The 19,248-nt window shown below is 51.9% G+C and overlaps 1 protein-coding gene across 1 annotated transcript; it reads right to left on the bottom strand.

Annotated features, from left to right (window-relative positions):
• Nucleotides 1–346: 346 nt before the first annotated feature.
• LOC136472719 (uncharacterized) lies at nt 347–4,329 on the bottom strand. The gene is made up of 2 exons (XM_066470423.1): nt 3,619–4,329; nt 347–944 (listed from the first exon to the last, which is right to left on the bottom strand). The coding sequence occupies exons 1-2, from the start codon at nt 4,032–4,034 to the stop codon at nt 623–625; spliced, it is 738 nt and encodes a 245-aa protein (XP_066326520.1). The 5' UTR covers nt 4,035–4,329; the 3' UTR covers nt 347–622.
• Nucleotides 4,330–19,248: the final 14,919 nt, after the last annotated feature.

Below are 19,248 nucleotides of genomic sequence, written 5' to 3'. Positions count from 1 at the left end.
ACAGGGGGCAGATGAATCTTCCCTTCCCTTCAAGAACACCATGACGCAATTCATTATGTATGTACGCAGTTGCAGTCTAACTGCTAGTGCCTGTTAACCTCTTTTTTTAGTTTGCTTTCAGTTGACTCAATCACTCAAGAGAAAAAAATAAGAAACAGGATATACACTAGTATATATGAAAATGGTGAGCTACCTCTCGCAAAAATAGAAAAGAAAAGAAAAAGAAATGTGAGCTACTGGAGCAGGTGTATTGCATCACAGTGATCACATTCACATGCAAACGTAATGACACCAAGGTATAGTATATAACCAACAGATTAAGCAACCTGTCACTAGCAGCTACACACGGTTCCCTATATTCATATCATTAATTGATTATGTAATAATCATCCTCCAGATTAAACCCAGCTATAGAGAGATACCTTTCCAAAACTTTATGCTCTGCCGACAAAACTCACTCAACATTGCATACACGCAACTCGCGGACAGATTATACACTTGTTGGAGAGACAAGAAACGAAGGGACAGCATGCTGACAGGCCAACTAAAGCCTATGGCGATGCATTCCTCGCCGCTAATTCAGCTGCACTAATTCAGCTACTCGATCAGGTTTCAGCTAATCTCAGTAGCTGGGGAAGAGATCCTTGAGGTGGACGGCGAAGAAGTCATGGCTGCCAGCGCCAGCGCCGCGGCGGCAGCCCTCCTCGTGGCAGTTGCCGTCCACCTTGCGGAGGCAGCCGAGGTCGCTGCAGCTGATCCCCGGGATGACATGGCCGCCGAAGTCGTCCCCGGTGGCGGCGTGGTGGCTGCACGTCTCCACGGTGAGGTCGTCCAGGGTGCCCTCCCGGTACACGATGAGCCCGTCCTCCTCCGGGCTGCAGTTCCGCATCGGCCGGAACACCTTGTCGAACGCCCGGTCGTGCGGGCTCGTCACGGGCATCAGCCTGACCAGGGAAAGAAGACGACGAGGATTAGTACGTGACACGTACGCAAGAATGGTGAAACGAAAATAAAATCATGTCCTCGCAGGAAAAACAAAACAAAATAAACGAAGACCATCCATGCCGAGCTGGGCTCTGATCTCAGGCCCAACTGCAAAGTGTCAGCCTGCGTAACTTTCATTGGCATGTTTCGATTGGGCTTCCTTCCTAAAGGGCTGGGCTGATCGGGCCTGAAAGAAAGCCCACGCGAGGATGCCAAGTGCCCTTGTAAACGAGAAAGATTGCCTTATAAACCCTTGTAATTCGTTTCCACACACAAAAAATCGCCTATTTAACCTCTTTTTGAACGATTTCACCAACTGTGTTTTTGGACGATTTCACCAACTGTAAAATACTCGAAAACTCAGAACCGGGTAAGCCTGTTTCTTCTTGTACATTACGTAGTAGCATGGCTGCATCGCTGAGAACTGGTAAAACAGGGCAGTAAGTACGTACAATCAACGACAGACCAATTCCATAGCAGATGAAAGGTGTAAAAAAAAAACGACAGCGACATTTCACATTTCAGAGCTCATGCAATATATATATCCATCTCCTCGATGATACCAAAGGGCTGGGTGAGCTGAGAGCTAGCAGTGAGACACCGGACTCAATCTCCGTTGGCCGCTAGAATAAGAACGAACAAGCAGCAAGTTTGATGTGACAAACCAAACTTTACTATTTACCACGACCATGCATCTTAATCACATCACGCTAATGGACTGAACGGCCTTCACCTTTCATGTCAAAGAAAAACAACAATTACTTGCTTAAAACCCCTCCTCCTGCCATGTTGAGTTAGATCTGGGCCCTGTTCGAGCAGTACCATTTCAGCGGAATAACAGTGTTTTTCTTTCATAACAAATCAGTATCAGCCATAGATGGCCAACGGCCCGGCCCGGCATGGCACGGCACGGGCCCGTGCCAGCACGAACCAATAGCCAACGGGCCGGCACGGCACGCCGTGCCTCACAGGGCCACGGGCCTAGCCTTCGGCCTAGGCACGACCCTATGGGCCGATTTCCGTGCTGGGCCAGCCCGAAAAGCACGGCCATTTTCACAGGCCGTGCCAGCCCAAGGCCCACTGAGGGCAGCCACCGCGCGGGGGCCTTGGGGGAGGAGGGCGGCTGCCGGCGTGCTCGAGGCCGACGCGTGCGCCGCGGCCGCGCGGGGAGGCGAGGAGGAGGTGGCTGCCGGGGCTGGGAGCGGCGGAGCTTCGGATCTCGGGGGCAGGAGCTGCGCAGGCGGCGCCCTCCCTCAAGCGATGGAGAGGAGATGAAGAGGGGGCGAGCGAGATGGAGAGGAGAGAATAAGAGAAAACAAGGAAGGGAGGGAGTCGCTGGATCTGCCCGTCCGCGCGCTCCTAGCCGCGCGCCGCCGAGGGAGAGTCAATGAGTGAGGGAGGTCGTCGTACCTGCGTCGGATCTGAGCGGAGGAGGCACGACAAGGGAGAGGGTGGGAGGGAGCCCGTCGTGCACCGAGGATGAGGGAGAGAGGGAGGCCACCGGATCTAAGATGAGGGAGGGAGGGAGAGGGAGAGGGAGAGGGGGATCCGCATGGAGAGGGAGAGATGGAGGATGGGGGAGGGAGGGAGGGAGGGCGCCGCCGTGCACCGAGGATGAGGGAGAGAGGGAGGCCACCGGATCTGAGCTGAGGGAGAGAGGGAGAGGGAGAGGGAGAGAGATCCGCACGGGGAGGGAGAGATGGACGACGCAGGGGCAACCGTGGGAGGTGGCGGCGGCCGTCGGTGTGCTCGTCCCCAAGGCGGATCCGGCTGGAGGCGGCGGCCGCGCACCCGCGCGTGACAGGAGGAGGCAGGGGCTGCCCGCAGGAGGTGGCGGTGGACGCCACCGAGGAGGATGCGGCCGCGTGCAGCAAGAGGAGATAGGGTTAGGGGGAGGGGGGAGCCGGGGAGGTGAGCTAGGGGCCTGGGGGCGCGGCCGCGTGGGGTTGGCAGGCCGGGCCGCCAGCGGGCCTCCGGCTCCGGAGCGGGTCGTGCCGTGCCAACCCACGTGCCTCGGGTAAGGCCCAGGCACGGTCTGCTCCTCCGGGCTGTGCCAGCCCGAGCCCGCTCGCCACCGGGCCGAGTCGTGCTTGGGCCGGGCAAAAAAAACAGGCCTCGGGCCGGGCCGACGGGCTCGGGCTCCATGGCCCTATATAGTATCAGCTTCAGTTATTTTTTCAGCCAGCCGAACAGGCCCTGTCATCATTTTGCAAACGTAAAAACATGAACGCTAAACCTAACCTGATTAGCGTGCCACCTAATATCCTTCCAAATCCCAATCAACTAAAAAAAACAAGCAATTTTGTCCTCCTTTTAGGTTGCTCGAGGATTTCGCGGGATTTCCTAGCGGCCGCTATCAGCGAAATTCGTATGCGATTTAGAAGAAATCGTATCTCTACTAGAGACCGGCACGCCGGCGATGTGTGTGCAGTGCAAGAGAGCGTACGTGCAACAAAAGCTAGGTGCCGAGCGGTCGTAACAAAGCTGACGCTAGGCGTGTTCCTATCCGGACAGCAAGTAGGAGTAGGCAACAAACAAAGCACGGGAGCAGAGGCGGCGAGAAAAGTCAAACGCGACCAGGGTGGGGGGAGGTGGGTGGGGCCGGGGAGGCAGCGAGACGGGCGACGCACGCACCTGACGTGGAAGAGGTTGGAGACGCGGTGGGCGCCGAGGTAGGCCTCGACGGCGCCGAGGAAGGCCTCGTACGTCTTGAGGTGGAGGCCGTCGACGCGCGGGTACGGGAGGCGCGGGCGCGGGCCCAGCCACCGCCGCTTGGCCGCCGCCGCCGGGCTCGCATTGCCGCCGCCCAGGAACGCGTACTCGCGCCACGCCACCCCGGGCCGCTCGCGCTCGCGGTCGTCCTGCTGCTGCTTGGGCGCCGGGGCCGGCGGCAGCGCCACGAAGCCGGCCGCGCACAGGATGGGCTCCAGCTCGGCGTGGGTCAGGATGGGCCGGAACGTGGGCGTGTGCCACAGCGACAGCTTCTTCGCCACCTCCTCGATGGACACCCGCCGCTCCCGGCCCTTGCCGGCCGGCTGCGCCTGCGCCATGGCCGCCGCGCGCCGCGCGTGCGGGGGGTTTTCTCGGGGTTTATGGTGGCCCTGGTGGGTGGGTGGGTGGAGGAAGGAGACGGGAACAGGGCGACGACTCCTCTCGCGTTGTTTATGCGCGGCGCAGAGATTGTCTTCTCGACGAATCAAATCAAAGGCGAGAGAGAATCGCAAGGTTTAAAAGGGGACGAGGCCGGAGGAGGGTTCCGCACAGCACAAGGGGGCGGTGAGGTGGAGGAGATGGAGATGGAAACGGAGACGGAGACGGAGCCGGGCATTGGGATTCTGTCTGCGGCGCATTTTTTTCCCCTTCGTCGTCAAGCAGCCCGGGCCGGCAGAAACGCTTGCCGTACCAGGACGCCGTGGAGAAACGCCCCCCGTGGCCGGCTGGCGTGTCTCTGACAGGCGGGGCCTCCCTCACGCGCTCTGTGATGAATCATGGTTCATGAATGCCCTGTGATCTCTGGAGATTTTTGCCCCCCCCCCCCCTACGTGATCTGTAACAGGGGATGAACTGTGCCCTCGCTTGAGTTGTCTTGAATCAGACGGTTTTAGTTTGAGGGATCCGAGCATGGTGGACTCTCCGCGTTATCGTTTGTTGATGGACGACAAGTGTTACCATATCGGTGATGTTTATCGTTATAGTGCCAGTGGTATAGAATACGTTATATCCTTTAAAATGTATTGTCGCTTACCAAACAAGCATACGTAGAGCCTATTGGACCCTCCCTCGTAGTTGGAACGGCACAGCTCTTACTCCCTGCAGAAAGGGTTTTTATTCGAAACGGCACTGGCGTCCAACTTAATTATATTCTCAAGCTGCTACTTTGTCATTTATTGAACACGTCGTGCCATGTTCTCTGTCGTTTGCCATGAAACACGGAAGCTCAAGCTCATTGAATGCTGAGAAGAGTTCATTATGTTTTTAGCAGCAAATCACATTGTTATCATGTTTATCAATGGACGACAAGTGTTACCATGTCGACGATGCTTACCGTTACAGTGCCAGCGTTATAGAATACGTTACATCCTTTAAAATATATTGTCTCTTACCAAACAAGCATATATAGAGCCTATTGGACCCTCCCTCCACGATGGGTGGTCCTAGTTGGAACGGCATAGCTCTTACTCCCTACAGTTGTAGGAGGGGTTTCTATTCGAAACGGCACTGGCGTCCAACTTAATTAGATTCTCGAACAACTGCTTTGTCGTTTATTGAACACGTCATACCATGTTCTCTGTCATCAGCCATGAAACGCGGAAGCTCAAGCTTAGTAAATGCTGAGAAGAGTTCATTATGTTTTTAGCCGCAAACCATATTGTTATGCATGAGACCTTTAACCTGAATGTTGGGCATCCGAGATCTATAGGTGGCTTTATTTACCTGCCGTTGCGTATTTCGTAGTTTCAAACCATTAGCAAATGATTATTAAAAAAAAAGGAAAACACTCTCAGATCCCAACATGCCTCACCCGTAGGGAATGACTCTATGTACATAGGGGTTGTTTGGATACATGTCAAATATCAATCTTAACCGTCTAGTTTTGACCGCCTCGAGTTAGATACACCTTGCCTTGGCTAGTAGAACCCCATACCAGGGCTCCATGTAAACAAAGCTTATACTGCCTCCGTGTGCCAATATAGGAAAGAGAAGGGTTAAATTTCTCCAAAACAGGCGGAGCCCACAGGTCAGCGGGCGGTGCACACCGACTTGGCGCAAAACCGCGTGTGCTCCTAGCCACAGCCGTGTTCCAGGGCGGCCCTTCGGTGGGGATGGCCGGATGGATGGAAATGGAACGCAGGCAGGGCAGGGCAGGGGGCGCAGGGCACGCGAAGGCAACCAAACACATGCCACTGAACCGGATCAGTTTCGCTTCAGTTTTGTTTACTCGCCTCGCCACAAGTGCCCGGCAGCGCCAACGATCCCCGCCTGGCCTGCACGCTGTGCACGCCGCGCCGCCCTAGCGTGGTCTGCTGCTTCTGGCTGACGCTGACGCTCATGCTCCCCGCCCCGGCCACGGGCCCAAGCGCGTCTCCGCGGCAGTTCTCATTCGGCGCCGCGCTCGCTCAGCTCTTTCCTCCACGGTCCACCTGACCCAACGCGCCGCCTGCCTGCTGCGGCGGCCCGGTGCGCGCAGGCCGTCTCGCGTGTGCGTGTGGGGTGGTCTTGTCACTTGTGGCCCCGTGTCGCGTTTGCCTTGCCGGTGGTGGTGCGTGCGGTGCAGCGCAGGGAGAGAGAGCAGAGAATGAAAGTGAGAAACTGCCCCAGGAAACCGCGGCCCGCGCACGACGGCACGAGGCGCCCGGGGGGCGGTGGCTACCGGAGGCGAAACGGCCAGTGCTTCTGTGCACCTGCTGTTGGATTGGGATTGGCGTTCTAATCAAGCATGCGGAAGTCGTGATCGGCAATCGGCTGATAGCAAACCACAGAATTGAGCTACAACTACGAACCAAGGTGTCAACAGAAGCAGCATCAAAGATCGAGAGGTTAGTGCTTGCTGGCAACTAAGGAATTAAATTGTAGATTTGGATGGGACATTACGCAATTACGTCCATACATACATAGCTAGAGTATGCACCAATTACACTCTGTGGAGCTGTGCCAAAGTAAGGCAGGAATCAAATGTGGATCTGTCCGGAAGTTGATATCCAAGGTAGTGATTTAGAGCTGTGGGGTCGTCTCGTCTGGTATATATATACTCTTCTAAAACGGGTTCATATCTTCGAGATATTTAAGGTTTGACGTCCATGTGCCATGCAATGATAGTTGACTGACTCTATCCACTTCTATTCTACTATATAGTCATACTATACCACCAACCTCTATTTCACGATGCTCGGTGATTTTGTCTTTTATTTAAATACCTGTATAATAAGCCAAATATATATATGACGAGTTCAAAGTACTTTTTGATAAGCATTTAAACAAACATTTTAGTCAAAACGTGAAAGAAAAGTAAAATAAAGAACATCTCCGTGGTCCTTCACTTAAACATCTAGTATTTGTTTTTTAGACGTTTCTTTAATTTAGAGAATCCTTTCTTGTATTTTTATTTGTTTATACTTATAGCTAGATAACTCGACCTAGCACGCACTTAGTAGCCTTGTCCGATGTCTATACATTTTTTTTTTCATTTTTCTTAAATCTCCATCCTCGTACAAAACACTGTATCAAACATCATGTTCGCTTGTTAGTTTCAGCCAGGGTTTATCCGTCGTGGTATAGTATTTTCGTCTCACAACAAACCAGCACTAGCCGGGCCTATCAATCCAGAAATCAACCAATGAACCGGCTGAATAACTGGTCGACCGGTATTCTGAGCATTGCTGCACGGCTACTGTTGTCCTTCCACTTCTAAAACACGGTAGCGATAACTCGTGGACAGCCAACTGCCACTGTTTATCTACTCCCAACTTCTAGAGCAAATGCCATCTCTCTCGTAACAATGCAACAAACCATCCAAACACACTTCAGTGTCGAATCAAAAATCAAATTTCATGTGGGTATGAATCTGGATGAAGTTGCACGTGGTGAAGTAAAAAACCTAGACCTAGCCATGTGAAAAAGAATAATGTGATTTAGAGTCTCATTTCAGGCCACTAGTGGACTCTTGTACTTGAATGGATCCCTGACGAAGCTAAAGGCGCCTATGAGATTATGTGTCGGGTTCATAAACCCGGGATCCCTAATGGGCCAGCTTGCCAGCAAAAGCTCGGTCCAGCAGACGGCATTACAAACGGCGTGCAACTCCTATACCGGCCCAGATATCTAACGACAGGCCGGAAGAGCGACCCGCTTCTCCGACCGGAAGGCCTGGACAACCGGAAGGCCTGGACAAGGAGAGGACGACGCTCGCTTCCGACTCCGACCCGCTTCTCCGACCAGAAGGCCTGGACAAGGAGGGGACGACACTCGCTTCCGACTTCGACCCGTTTCTCCGGCCGGGAATACACCGAACCTCTGCTTACGACTCTTCTCCGACCGACGCGGTCGGAGCCGACTGGGAACGACCGACCGGGGACGCTCGCTCGGTGAGGACACAAGAAATTAGGCGAAGCAGATAAAGTAAGACGCTCAAGTCAACCGTAATACCGAGAACCGTACCCTGCACACCTGCAGGACAGTACTGTCAGGCCATGCCAGAAGGGTACTTTGCAGCCTTCTAGACATGTCAGAACATAAACAATGTTGTAGGCGCCGACATTTACCGTACTAGAAGAACACGATGGAGCCTACCACATGTATCTGACCATTAACAGTATTGTGGGCGCTAACAAACTGTCTTGTACCCGATGGCGTGGGCAACAAGACTAGGGCACACACACTCTCTCTCTTGAACTTGTAAGGTCGTCCCCTTTATCCATAAAAGGGGATGCGCTCTCTCCCAACAAAAGGGGACATTCCGACTCTCTCTCTCTCTCTGCTAGCTTTAGACATTCTGAGTATTCGAACAACTCTATGGCTCTAGAACTCTAAAGCTACACAGAGCATACGTTCTAAAACTTAGCGCACGTAGGAGTTCCCATCACTCTTGACCCTTCAGTCCAGAGTCCGACCGAACCTCTAACACCCCCATCTTATTCCCACTCGTTTGTAACTCCACTACAAACTTTGAGCACCTGCGCTCAGGAATAAAGTCACTGACCGACTGAAATCGGACGTAGGGCATGTTGTCTGAACCAGTATAAACCCTATGTCATTGAGTGCTAGGCCACATCCGATCAAACGTACGACAAAACTACAAATATTTATATATTGGTCACTTTTCGCACCGACAGTTGGCGCCATCCGTGGGGAGGACGTCATACGTTCACGCTTTTGATCATCGGATGGCTCACCTTTCCGCCATCTTCGTCATGACGGCCTCAAGCGATATGACTCGCTTTGGCTCGCTGGAGTTTCCCACACTCCCACCTGTTGGGATGTGGGTTCCACCCGTCATCGAGATGTCCCAGACCTTCCTCTTCGGAAGTCTGGACTTTGTCACCGACCAGCTCAGCGTGCTTTGCCTTCGCGAGGATGCACTTGTCCCGGTGCCCGCTGGAGGAGGAGCGCCCTCCGTCGGCTCTAGCCCACCTAGCGACCTCAACGACGAGACGCCTATGCTTCGCTCCGAGCCCACGCCGGGCTCAAACCCCACTATGAGTAACATACATATTGTTCTTTACTCGCTATTTAATATCTTCTACCAACTCTCTGGAGGGACCCCCGTTGTCCCCACCACGATCGCCATGCGATAGGTTCCCCTATGGCCTCGCATCCCCCACGGACACGTACGCGTGGGGGCTCTGAAAGATGCTGACGCTGCCCCTCTCACATCCAAATTCGTGGGGATGGCGGGCTACACTCTCGCCTCTTGCCACGACCTCGTGGATGATGATGTTGAAAGCGACGGCTCCAGCATCGGCGATGTTGTGGCACCTAGCCACCCTCTGTCCTGAGAGTGCGCTATGATGAATGCTCTGGGATAGCCGTCGGTGGTAGCAGAGTCCCTATAGACTCATACCCCTCTAGACCCTCATGCAGAGGCCCTCGCGTGTGTGTGGGAGCACAGCGAGGAGCTACGACAAAGGCGGCAGAGCCAGTCACCACCTGCACCGGCGCACTCGGCAGAGCATGCTGCGCCACACATGTGTAACACGGCGAGCGATGCCCGGGGTCGCGCCCGCTAGGTCCAGCGCAACATCATGGATGGGAGGAATGATCCCCCATAGTTCGCTCGGGCTAGCCAGAACATCGTCGTTGCACGCGATGCTTCTGCGCGGCCTTCTAGAGCCTATCGACCCCCAGGAGCAGGCGGTCTACTAGAACCTCTGGGCACCAGTGGAAACCATTGCCACTCAATAGCAAAGAGCTCCGCGTTGCAACACTGACTCACGGCCTCTCTCCCCACCGGGGGAATGGGGGTGCACCAATCGAACCGCTCCATCCGCTCACCACTATAGTTACCGGGCATGGAACAGGAGGCCATAGCTGCACCATGGCTTGACCCGGCACCCGCTCCACATCGCCCACCTATGCGTGAATGCCTCGGGCCGAACCAAGACGCTCACAGTGTCATCAACAATCGGCGTCAAGCTCAGCGTGATGATGACGTCCATCAAGGGGTGATGAGAGAAGGTGACATGGGCCACGACCAGACCATCGAGGGGAGCGGGGAAACGCACCCCAGGCATGGTCACCGACCAGATGACCAGAATCCTAGCCTAAACGGCCCGGGACCATGAACCTTTGGTCGTCACATCCAGAGAGCCATGTTCCTACAGCGTTTCCGACCACCTACCAACATCACCAAATACACCAGGGAAACGAATCTCGGTATATGGCTCGAAGACTTTTGACTCGCCTACCGAGCCGGAGAAGTGGATGATGACCACTTCATCATTCAATACCCCCCATCTGTGTGTGGGAGCATGTTTGAGCATGGCTCGAATTCCTCCCACCTGATAGCATCCGCGACTGGGCGGATCTCAAGAGGATCTTCATCGGAAATTTCCAGGGGACGTATGTCCGCCCTGGGAATTCCTAGGACCTCAAGAGCTGCCAGCAGGAGCCCAATGAGTCCCTATGGGATTACATCCGTAGGTTCTCAAAATGATGTAACTCCCTTTCTAATGTCGTTGACATGGACGTCATCAGCGCGTTCCTCTCTAGGACAACCTGTGAGTCCCTGATCCACAAGCTTGGCTGCCTGAAGCCCCGTACCACCCGTGACCTGCTCGATGTCGCCATGAACCACGCCTCCGGCACGGAGGCAGTTGGAGCGGTCTTTAGTGGAGGCTGGGACAAGGGCAAGGCCAAGCGCGAGTACCAAGACGAGGGCCCCTCCATGCAAAGGGGCAAAAGGAATAAGAGGGATCGGCGCCGACTGGCCAACTCCGCTTTGGTCACCACGACTGATCGTGTGGGCAAGCAGCCCTAGCAAGGACAGCCTAACCACTTCGACAAGCTCATGGAGAGTTCATGCACCAACCACACCTACCCCGTCAAGCACCTCTACAAGGATTGCGAACTCCTCAAGCGCTTTTTGTGATAGGCCGGCGGACCAAAAGAAGGAAAAGGCAAGGAGGCAATGGCCAAGAAAGGAGACGTGGCGGGCAAGGATGGGGACGGCTTTCCCGATCTCGAGGAATGCCTCATGATCTTCAGGGGATCTAATGTCATCTACTCCAAGCGCCAGCACAAAGTACGCTATAGAGAGGCATGCGTTGCCGAAACGGCCGTCCCCTCCTTCCTTAGCTGGTTAGAACCCCCGATCACCTTTGATCAGAGGGACCATCTGATGTAGACTAGGCCCGATCTTCCGAAAGGTATGATAGCGTCGATTTGTGGAGACTCGACATTCATGATCTAGGCTTTGAATCAAGATTGATTTGGACCCCCACAACCATTACACCACTGATATGTTGGTTATCAACCACGCGAACGTGATTGACCTCGCCGAGAAGGCTTTCCTACAAGCGAATCGAGAACACAAGCAAGAACGAGATGAACACAATCTGAAATTGCAAATAAATATGAGGCTTATGATAACAAGAAGGAGTTCAAGTCTTTATTCGAAAGGACTAATCGCCACAGGCGAACAAGATCAAGAACTAGGGCCCTGGTTCACAGCAAGCGGCCTCGGCGGTGATAGTTGCAGCAAAACGACGTCTGTTTCACGAGGAAATCAAGAACTGAACAAAACCCAAACCCTAAGGAGAGCGACGGCTGCTATTTATAGAGTCTTGGGCGTCACCCCCTGGACGCGCCCCCTAATGGGCCCAAACACGATACACGGTCCAACGGACCAAAAGACAGTGACGCAGCACCGTGACAGATTCTGGACACTGACTTGTTTCGATGATTCCTGTTGATTCCGAAGGGCTTTTGATGTGAAACCAATTGGGTTGGCTTCCTTATCCAATTAGCTTTCCATCCATATGTGGCTCATCAAAAACGGAGTTCGGATACGTCCTAGGTGACCAGTTTAAGGTAGACTGGTCCTAGAGGCCGAGATGGACTCGAACTTGATTTGGGCCTCCACCTTGGTGACTCGAACCAGATGAGCTTTGGGCCTCCTTCTTGCTTAGGACACCCTCGCTGATCTCCTTGGTCTCCATATGGTTCTCCAAGCATGGTCATATGTATAGAGGTCATGTCCTCATCATCCTCCCTTTCTTGACGAAAAGCCGTCCTCGGCGTCGATTTTGTTTGAAGTCGATCCTGCACAACATGAGGACAAACGAGGTTTCCAAAATAATGGGAATGGACAATGTTGTGAGAAAGAATATGACCACATGTCTAGGTTTGTAGCATGTCTTGTCCTACAGACATGTAGTCTGCTCGATTGAAATACACATGATCTTTGCCAATACTATCCTACAAAAGATTAGTACTAACAAGAAATATATACTCCCTTTCTCTGGATTCCACTTGTGTTCGAAAAGCAAAACTAGAGGAATATAGCATAACAATAGTGTTGATTTTACTATCCTCTAGTTGATCATTAATTTGTACAACAAAAGGAGAATTCAGATTTGTACAAATGTAAACTCGTTGTATCAAATATTGCCCTTGGTTGTTATATTTACCAAAAATATGATATGTATGTCTAGAGAACCATGGCAAATCAGCATATGCATAAAGTTTCTCCTCTAAAGAACTAAGATTACATAAAACATCAAATTCAATGTAACCCAAAGTATTTAAAGAATACAACAATTTCAGTTCATCAACTTCACTAGCATTATGAATAACAAGTCTATTTTCAGCATAAGTGCTCGATTTCGGCACACATATATCATGATCATTCTTCAATGATTGCATAGGTATAACATAAATATCATCATGTAAGTCATCTTCATCACAAGAAACATCAAGCAAATCATCTTGTGACAAAGGTAAATCAAGCGAAGGCTCCACTAAAATTTGCTCTATCATAACATGATTGGTGAAAAAATTCAGCACATCAAGAGAACTCTCACCTTCCGTGAGTTTAGCATCATGGCCATTACCTTTGCTCTCATGTTCAGCAGGCGTAATAGTTGATGGTTCTGACTTTTCACATGAGGCTGTGAGCATCTCATTTTCTGTCACGTCATTCTCGCTCTTTTCTACATTGTCCTGTAAAAGGTTAGGCATAGCAGGAGGAATAACAACAGACTCTTCCTCTAAATGGTGCACCTCATCACATGAAGTCAAAATAGGAGGTGGATTAATAAAGGTTTCTCATATAAGAAGTTTTATATCATTCCAAGTTTGAGGCTTATCAAAAGGATCTAAAGACTCCCACCAAGATAAAGCAGAATGTCGCAAAACACTAACTGCATTTTTTACCTTCCTCCTTGGACACATAAAGCGAGTAGCAAATATGTTATCGATGGTAATTTCCCACTCCATGTACTCATCAACACCTATACCATTATAAGTCGATGGATACGAACAACATGTCATTGTTAGAAGACAGCAAAAGACAACACAAAAGTATTATCCTTACCAACTACTTAGGTTGTGGACAAGGAAAAACAAGGCACTCAACTCTCAAGCATCTTACCACGGTCTTACAAGTGTTCTTACCAAAGCAACAGGCGGTGCAATCGGTCGGTGACTGTGATACAGTTGTAGCTTGAGTGTAACAGTTGTAAGGCGAACCTGTACTTGGTTAGAAGAAAATGGAGCTTGGACAGGCACAATATAGTAGCAAGGAATAGCAATAATTTAATTCAGAAATTGCAAGATTGAAAAGTAGTCCCAAGCTAGTCTATGTCGCTGGCCCAAACTGGTCTTGAACCTAGTTCAAGCAAGCAATACAATACAACTCAGCACAAGGACTCAAAAAGATGCAAGCACTTCTGAACTTTTTTTCCACTTTCTTTTTCTTTCCTTCTTTATTTTTTCTCCCTTTTTTAGGTGCGGCTTTTTTTCCTTCTTTTGGTTTTTGCACCTCTTTGCCTTTTTCTTTGTTTTATGTTTTTTTATCTCACAAAAGTGCCGCACATAAGAGATTAGACTTTAGATATTTCCACCGTGGAAGAAAAATACTTAACCGAGGAAGCCATAGAAGGAATTGCTCGACAAAACAAACTCAATCACGCAACCCACTCCGTGACTATTTTAGATCCAAAGAAAAACTGGAGATCAATCTGATGCAAGCCACACTAGGAAACAAGACTTGACACTAGACCAAGAACAAGATCAGAACACAACGAACACTAAGACACGGCGAGGGACGACAGTTCAATAAAGCAAACTGAAATTAAAAAAATTGCAAAGGCACAGCGGGGCTATAGGACTAGAGATATGTGATAGTGTATATTTTTTTGGCTTTTTGTGGACTATAGGTAAAACAAAAAACAGTAGCAATCTAAAGGGGAAAACAAAGTTATACCTAACGGGCAACAAGGTCTCTGATACCACTTGATGTAGACTAGGCCCGATCTTCCGAAAGGTATGATAGCGTCGATTGGTGGAGACTCGACGTTCATGATCTAGGCTTCGAACCAAGATTGATTCGGACCCCCGCAACCGTTACACCACTGCTCCGTTGGTTATCAACCACGCAAACGCGATTGACCTTGCCGAGAAGGCTTTCCTGCAAGCGAATCGAGAACACAAGCAAGAACAAGATGAACGCAATCTGAAATTGCAAATAAATATGAGGCTTATGATAACAAGAAGGAGTTCAAGTCTTTATTCGAAAGGACTAATCGCCACAGGCGAACAAGATCAAGAACTGGGGTCCTGGTTCACAGCAAGCGGCCTTGGCGGCGATAGTTGCAGCAAAACGACGTCTGTTTCACGAGGAAATCAAGAACTAAACAAAATCCAAACCCTAAGGAGAATGATGGCTGCTTTTTATAGAGTCTTGGGTGTCACCCCCTAGACACGCCCCCTAATGGGCCCAAATACGATACACGGTCCAACGGACCAAAAGACGGTGATGCAGCACCCTGACAGATTCTGGATGCTAACTTGTTTCGACGATTCCTGTTGATTCCGAAGGGCTTTTGATGTGAAACCAATTAGGTTGGCTTCTTTATCCAATTAGCTTTCCATCCATATATGGATCATTGAAAACGGAGTTTGGATGCATCCTGGGTGACCAGTTTAAGACAGACTGGTCCTGGAGGCCGAGATGGACTCGAACTTGATTTGGGCCTCCAACTTGGTGACTCGAACCGGATGAGCTTCGGGCCTCCTTCTTGCTTAGGACACCCTTGCTGATCTCCTTGGTCTCCATATGGTTCTCCAAGCATGGTCATATGTATAGAGGTCATGTCCTCATCACCATCCTTCCCATGTCGCTAGAACGGGTCGCTACCCGTTCATCGTCGACCCCATTGTCTGCAAGAAGCACCTCAGCAAGGTGCTGATGGACGGAGGCGGTGGCCTCAGCATCCTCTACATTGACACCCTCGATGCCATGCGCATCCCCTGGTCAGAGCTCCACCCAGTGAGCTCTCCCTTCCACGGCATGATCTCAGGAACGCAAGCATACCCGCTTGGGCAGATCAACCTGCCCGTCACATTTGGCGATCGAGCCAACTTCCACTTAGATGTCCTCACATTTGAGGTGGTGGACTTCCCAGGGTCCTACCACGCCATCTTAGGGCAGCTATGCTACTCCAAGTTCATGGCAATTCCCAACTACACCTACTTTAAGTTGAAGATGCCAGGACCAAACGGCGTCATCACAGTGGGTAGAACCTTTTTGCACGCCTACACATGTGACCATGAGCATTACGAGCTCGCCACTGCCGTCATCAACTCAGTCGAGCTCCTTGTGCTTTTGTGATGGATATGGTATCAAGATCGACTGGGCCTCGGTCGAACATCCACATACTAATGGTCAGGTCGAACGAGCCAATGGCATGGTCCTCCAAGGACTCAAGCCACGCATCTTCGACCAACTCAGTAAATACGTCGAACGATGGGTTGTAGAGGTCTCAGCGATCCTCTAGAGCCTGAGAATGACCCCAAACCGATCCATAGGGTTCACACCCTTCTTCCTGGCCTATGGAGCTAAAGCAGTGCTACCCTCCGACCTTGACCACGGTGCCCCAAGAGTGAAGGCCTTTGACCATGACCGAACCACGGAGGCTCGGTAGGATGCGATCAACCTACTCAAGGAGGCTCGCGAGACGACCATCATCCACTCTGCTTGCTACCAGCAAATTCTTCGCATGTACCATAAAAGAAAAATCAGAGGGGGATCCTCGAGGTCGGAGACCTCATACTCCGAAGAACCCAATCAACCAAGGAGAACATAAACTCTCTCCACCATGGGAAGGTCCCTATACTGTGACCAAGGTGATCTGACCAGGTGCCTATGGACTAAAGGACAGCAACAACAACGTTCTCACCAACACTTGGAACATCGAATAGTTACGTCATTTCTTCCCCTAAAAACTTGGTCTTACCACTTTCTTTCATTCAAACATTTGCTCCTACAAGCACCCCAGCCCGAGCACTCTCGCCCTGGGTCGCTCGGGGGCTCCACAAGGGTGCAATACCACCTATCTTTTTTACTATCATATAGTAAATACTTTTTACCTGAACGAAAGGGTAGTCTGTTCTTTTAATTACCCTAAACAAAGCTATGCTAGGGGAAAAATAAAGAACGGATGGGACATGCTTCCCCTTATAAGTGATTCTATCACAAAACAAAACTGAAGTATTAATGAATACACAAAATTGTTCACATGGGGGCTCCCCCATGAACTTATCCTTTACATTTACTAACTGTGTCTACTCTAAATTCTATTATGGCTGCCTGGCGGCATCGGCTAATGGCGCGGTCGACAAGGATAAGGGTTGCTCGCTTACTGATAGGATGACATTCGGCTCAGTCGGAGGCGGGACAATGCTCGTTTCTAACCCGGTCTCCACTGCATCTACAGGATGGATGACGTCTTCTTGGCGCATGCCTTCAGCCATGCTCAAACGGCGAGCCTCCATCACCCACTACGTGGAGACTTGCTCGACAACCATCTGTGCGTATGGCACCAAGCTCTCCCCAAGCCATGGATGGCATCAGTGCTCTAGCCATCGGTGTACCCTCTACAGATGGCGGTGAAGTCTAGGTCTAGGTGGTGCGTCACCACTAAGATTAGCACCCCTGACGTCTCATAGAACATCCTATCGGAGATGAGCGCCCATACATCGTTCGGGATCTCCGCCAGCTGGACAGCGAGCATGCTGGTGCTCGGCGCCGACCCGAACACCTCGGAGACGACCACCTAGGCAACATTGTGATTTGGTTGAGCTCCCCTTTGAGAGCACGTCGCTCTTTGAGAGACTTGGCTAGCACCTCCATGCTCCGACCGATCACCGCCTTGGCTGTCTCCCGCTCCTGCTCCAGAGAACCAAGTTTTTCGCCTAGTTCTGGAAAAAGGATGACAAGTTCAGAAGCAAAGCAAAGGAAAAATCAAAGCATCAACCATAGGCGGGATAGGTACATACCGAGGTAGGTGTTCTCAAGGATGGAGAGCCCCTCCTCTTGTCGAGTCACCTTCTCGAGCAGCCGAGCATTCGACTCCTTCGTCCCAAGCACCTGCCCCCGGAGCGAGAGCACTTCTCGATCAGCCTCCGACTAGGCTTTCCGCTCTAACTCTAGAGCCTCCAAGGACTTTTGGAGTGCCACCTCAGTCTCTACCTAGTGGACCTTTGCTATGTCGAGTCCACGCTCGGCAGCAGTCGCTCATTCCACTACGAGCAGTTCCACCACCCGCGCTCCCATCGCCTCGGCCGCCCGGTCCTAGGACTCGTGATGGGCGGACTCTAGCTAGCGCTCAAGCTCATCAACCCGCCACGACATCGCGGCTTCCTACTCCACCCGACCGTGTTCCTCTTGAAAGAAACGGGACTTGCGGATCGATGTCGCCTCTAACTCATATAAAGCGAGAAGCAAGCACGCTGACACAACAAACGGAAGACCAAGGAGTTGAGGACAAACACTAAAAACATGGAAGGCTTACCTCGGTGATGCATGATAGGTCAACTGAGACCGCCTAATGGATGAGCTCAACCCGCTCCAAGGCCTCCTTAAGCTTCGCCTTGGTTTGGGCGCGGTCAAACTCCATCGACAGTCCTCTCTCCTCAAGGAAGTGCCAGAGCCCCACCTCCTCCCCATCATGAAGGATGAACCAAGCCTTCCTTGGGTCACCAGGGTAGGGCCACACTAGCTCACGGGTCACCCCCAACCCACTAGAAGGTCCAACCACCGCAACATCGTGCAACGACCGGACCACCGCTAGCTCCTACGATGGTGGGATGGCTGGCGGCTCCACCCTAGCGCCTACCTCACTGAAGCAGGGGATCTCCACTATCTCAACTCCATGGCCCACCAACAGATGTTCTGCCTTTGGCCTGGCCACATCTCCTCCTAACCCCTCTAGCTTCAACCAGGAGGAGGAGCCATGTGTTCCTCCACCGAGCGAGGCAGGGAGCCTGGTCTCCCTCCTCTCTTCCGCCGTGGCTATTGGGGGAGGGATCATAAGGGTCACCTCCGACCCAACCTCCACCATCGCCATAGGGATCAATGCCACTGCCGCCGCTGTACTTGTGATCGGCCGGGAGGGCGTGACCCCTAGAAGGGAAGGTCGCACCGCCACCAGTCTGCTTTCCCCATAGCTCATCACGACTCGCTATAGGCTAGGCCTCCACTCCTCCCACATGGGAGGCAGGGTGATGCCCAGTCCCGTTAGTCCCTGGCTACTATCAAAAAAGTACAGGGTAGTTGCACTCAAAGAACTCAACTGTGAGATCAAAAAGGAACAAAGATGCATACCTAGACAAAAGCGGTAGGGCCCTAAATCCCTGACCCGCTGGTGACAAGCCCGTTGGACGAGGACTGCTCATGGGTCATGACCCATGCCCCTCACATCAACCTAGGGATGAGCCCACCTGACCGATTCCTAATTGGCCCATGAGTCACCGTGACTGCCGGCTCATGGCACATCCACCAAGGCAACTGATGGGGCATCTCCCCGTTGTGGGTTGTGTGCACGCACCAACCCCGAAGATGCGGGGGTATGGGCATGCTACTCCAACCGGCCGACGTGCCCCGCCACGCTTGGAGTAGGGGGGCGAAGCCAATGATGCCTCCAAAGGGCACGACGACCGCGCCTGCTTCGCCTCTCACTCGACGGCGGCGTCTGAGCTCATGACACACTTCCTTGATGTGGGAACATCTCCATGCCTCTCTGTATCCTACCCACCACTGGTGGATGC

The sequence above is a fragment of the Miscanthus floridulus genome, chromosome 8, assembly GCF_019320115.1.
Source record: "Miscanthus floridulus cultivar M001 chromosome 8, ASM1932011v1, whole genome shotgun sequence".
Classification (NCBI taxonomy): domain Eukaryota; kingdom Viridiplantae; phylum Streptophyta; class Magnoliopsida; order Poales; family Poaceae; genus Miscanthus; species Miscanthus floridulus.
Note: the sequence above shows the minus strand (reverse complement) of the source record. Positions and strands in the feature narration are given on the sequence as shown.

What these genes read in the sequence shown, in the direction of transcription:
- LOC136472719 (XM_066470423.1), bottom strand. Translation starts at nt 4,034, where the DNA reads ATGGCGCAGGCGCAGCCGGCCGGCAAGGGCCGGGAGCGGCGGGTGTCC. An exon ending in TCCAACCTCTTCCACGTCAG is followed by an intron (nt 945 to 3,618) that starts GTGCGTGCGTCG and finishes TTCCCTGGTCAG; the next exon opens with GCTGATGCCCGTGACGAGCC.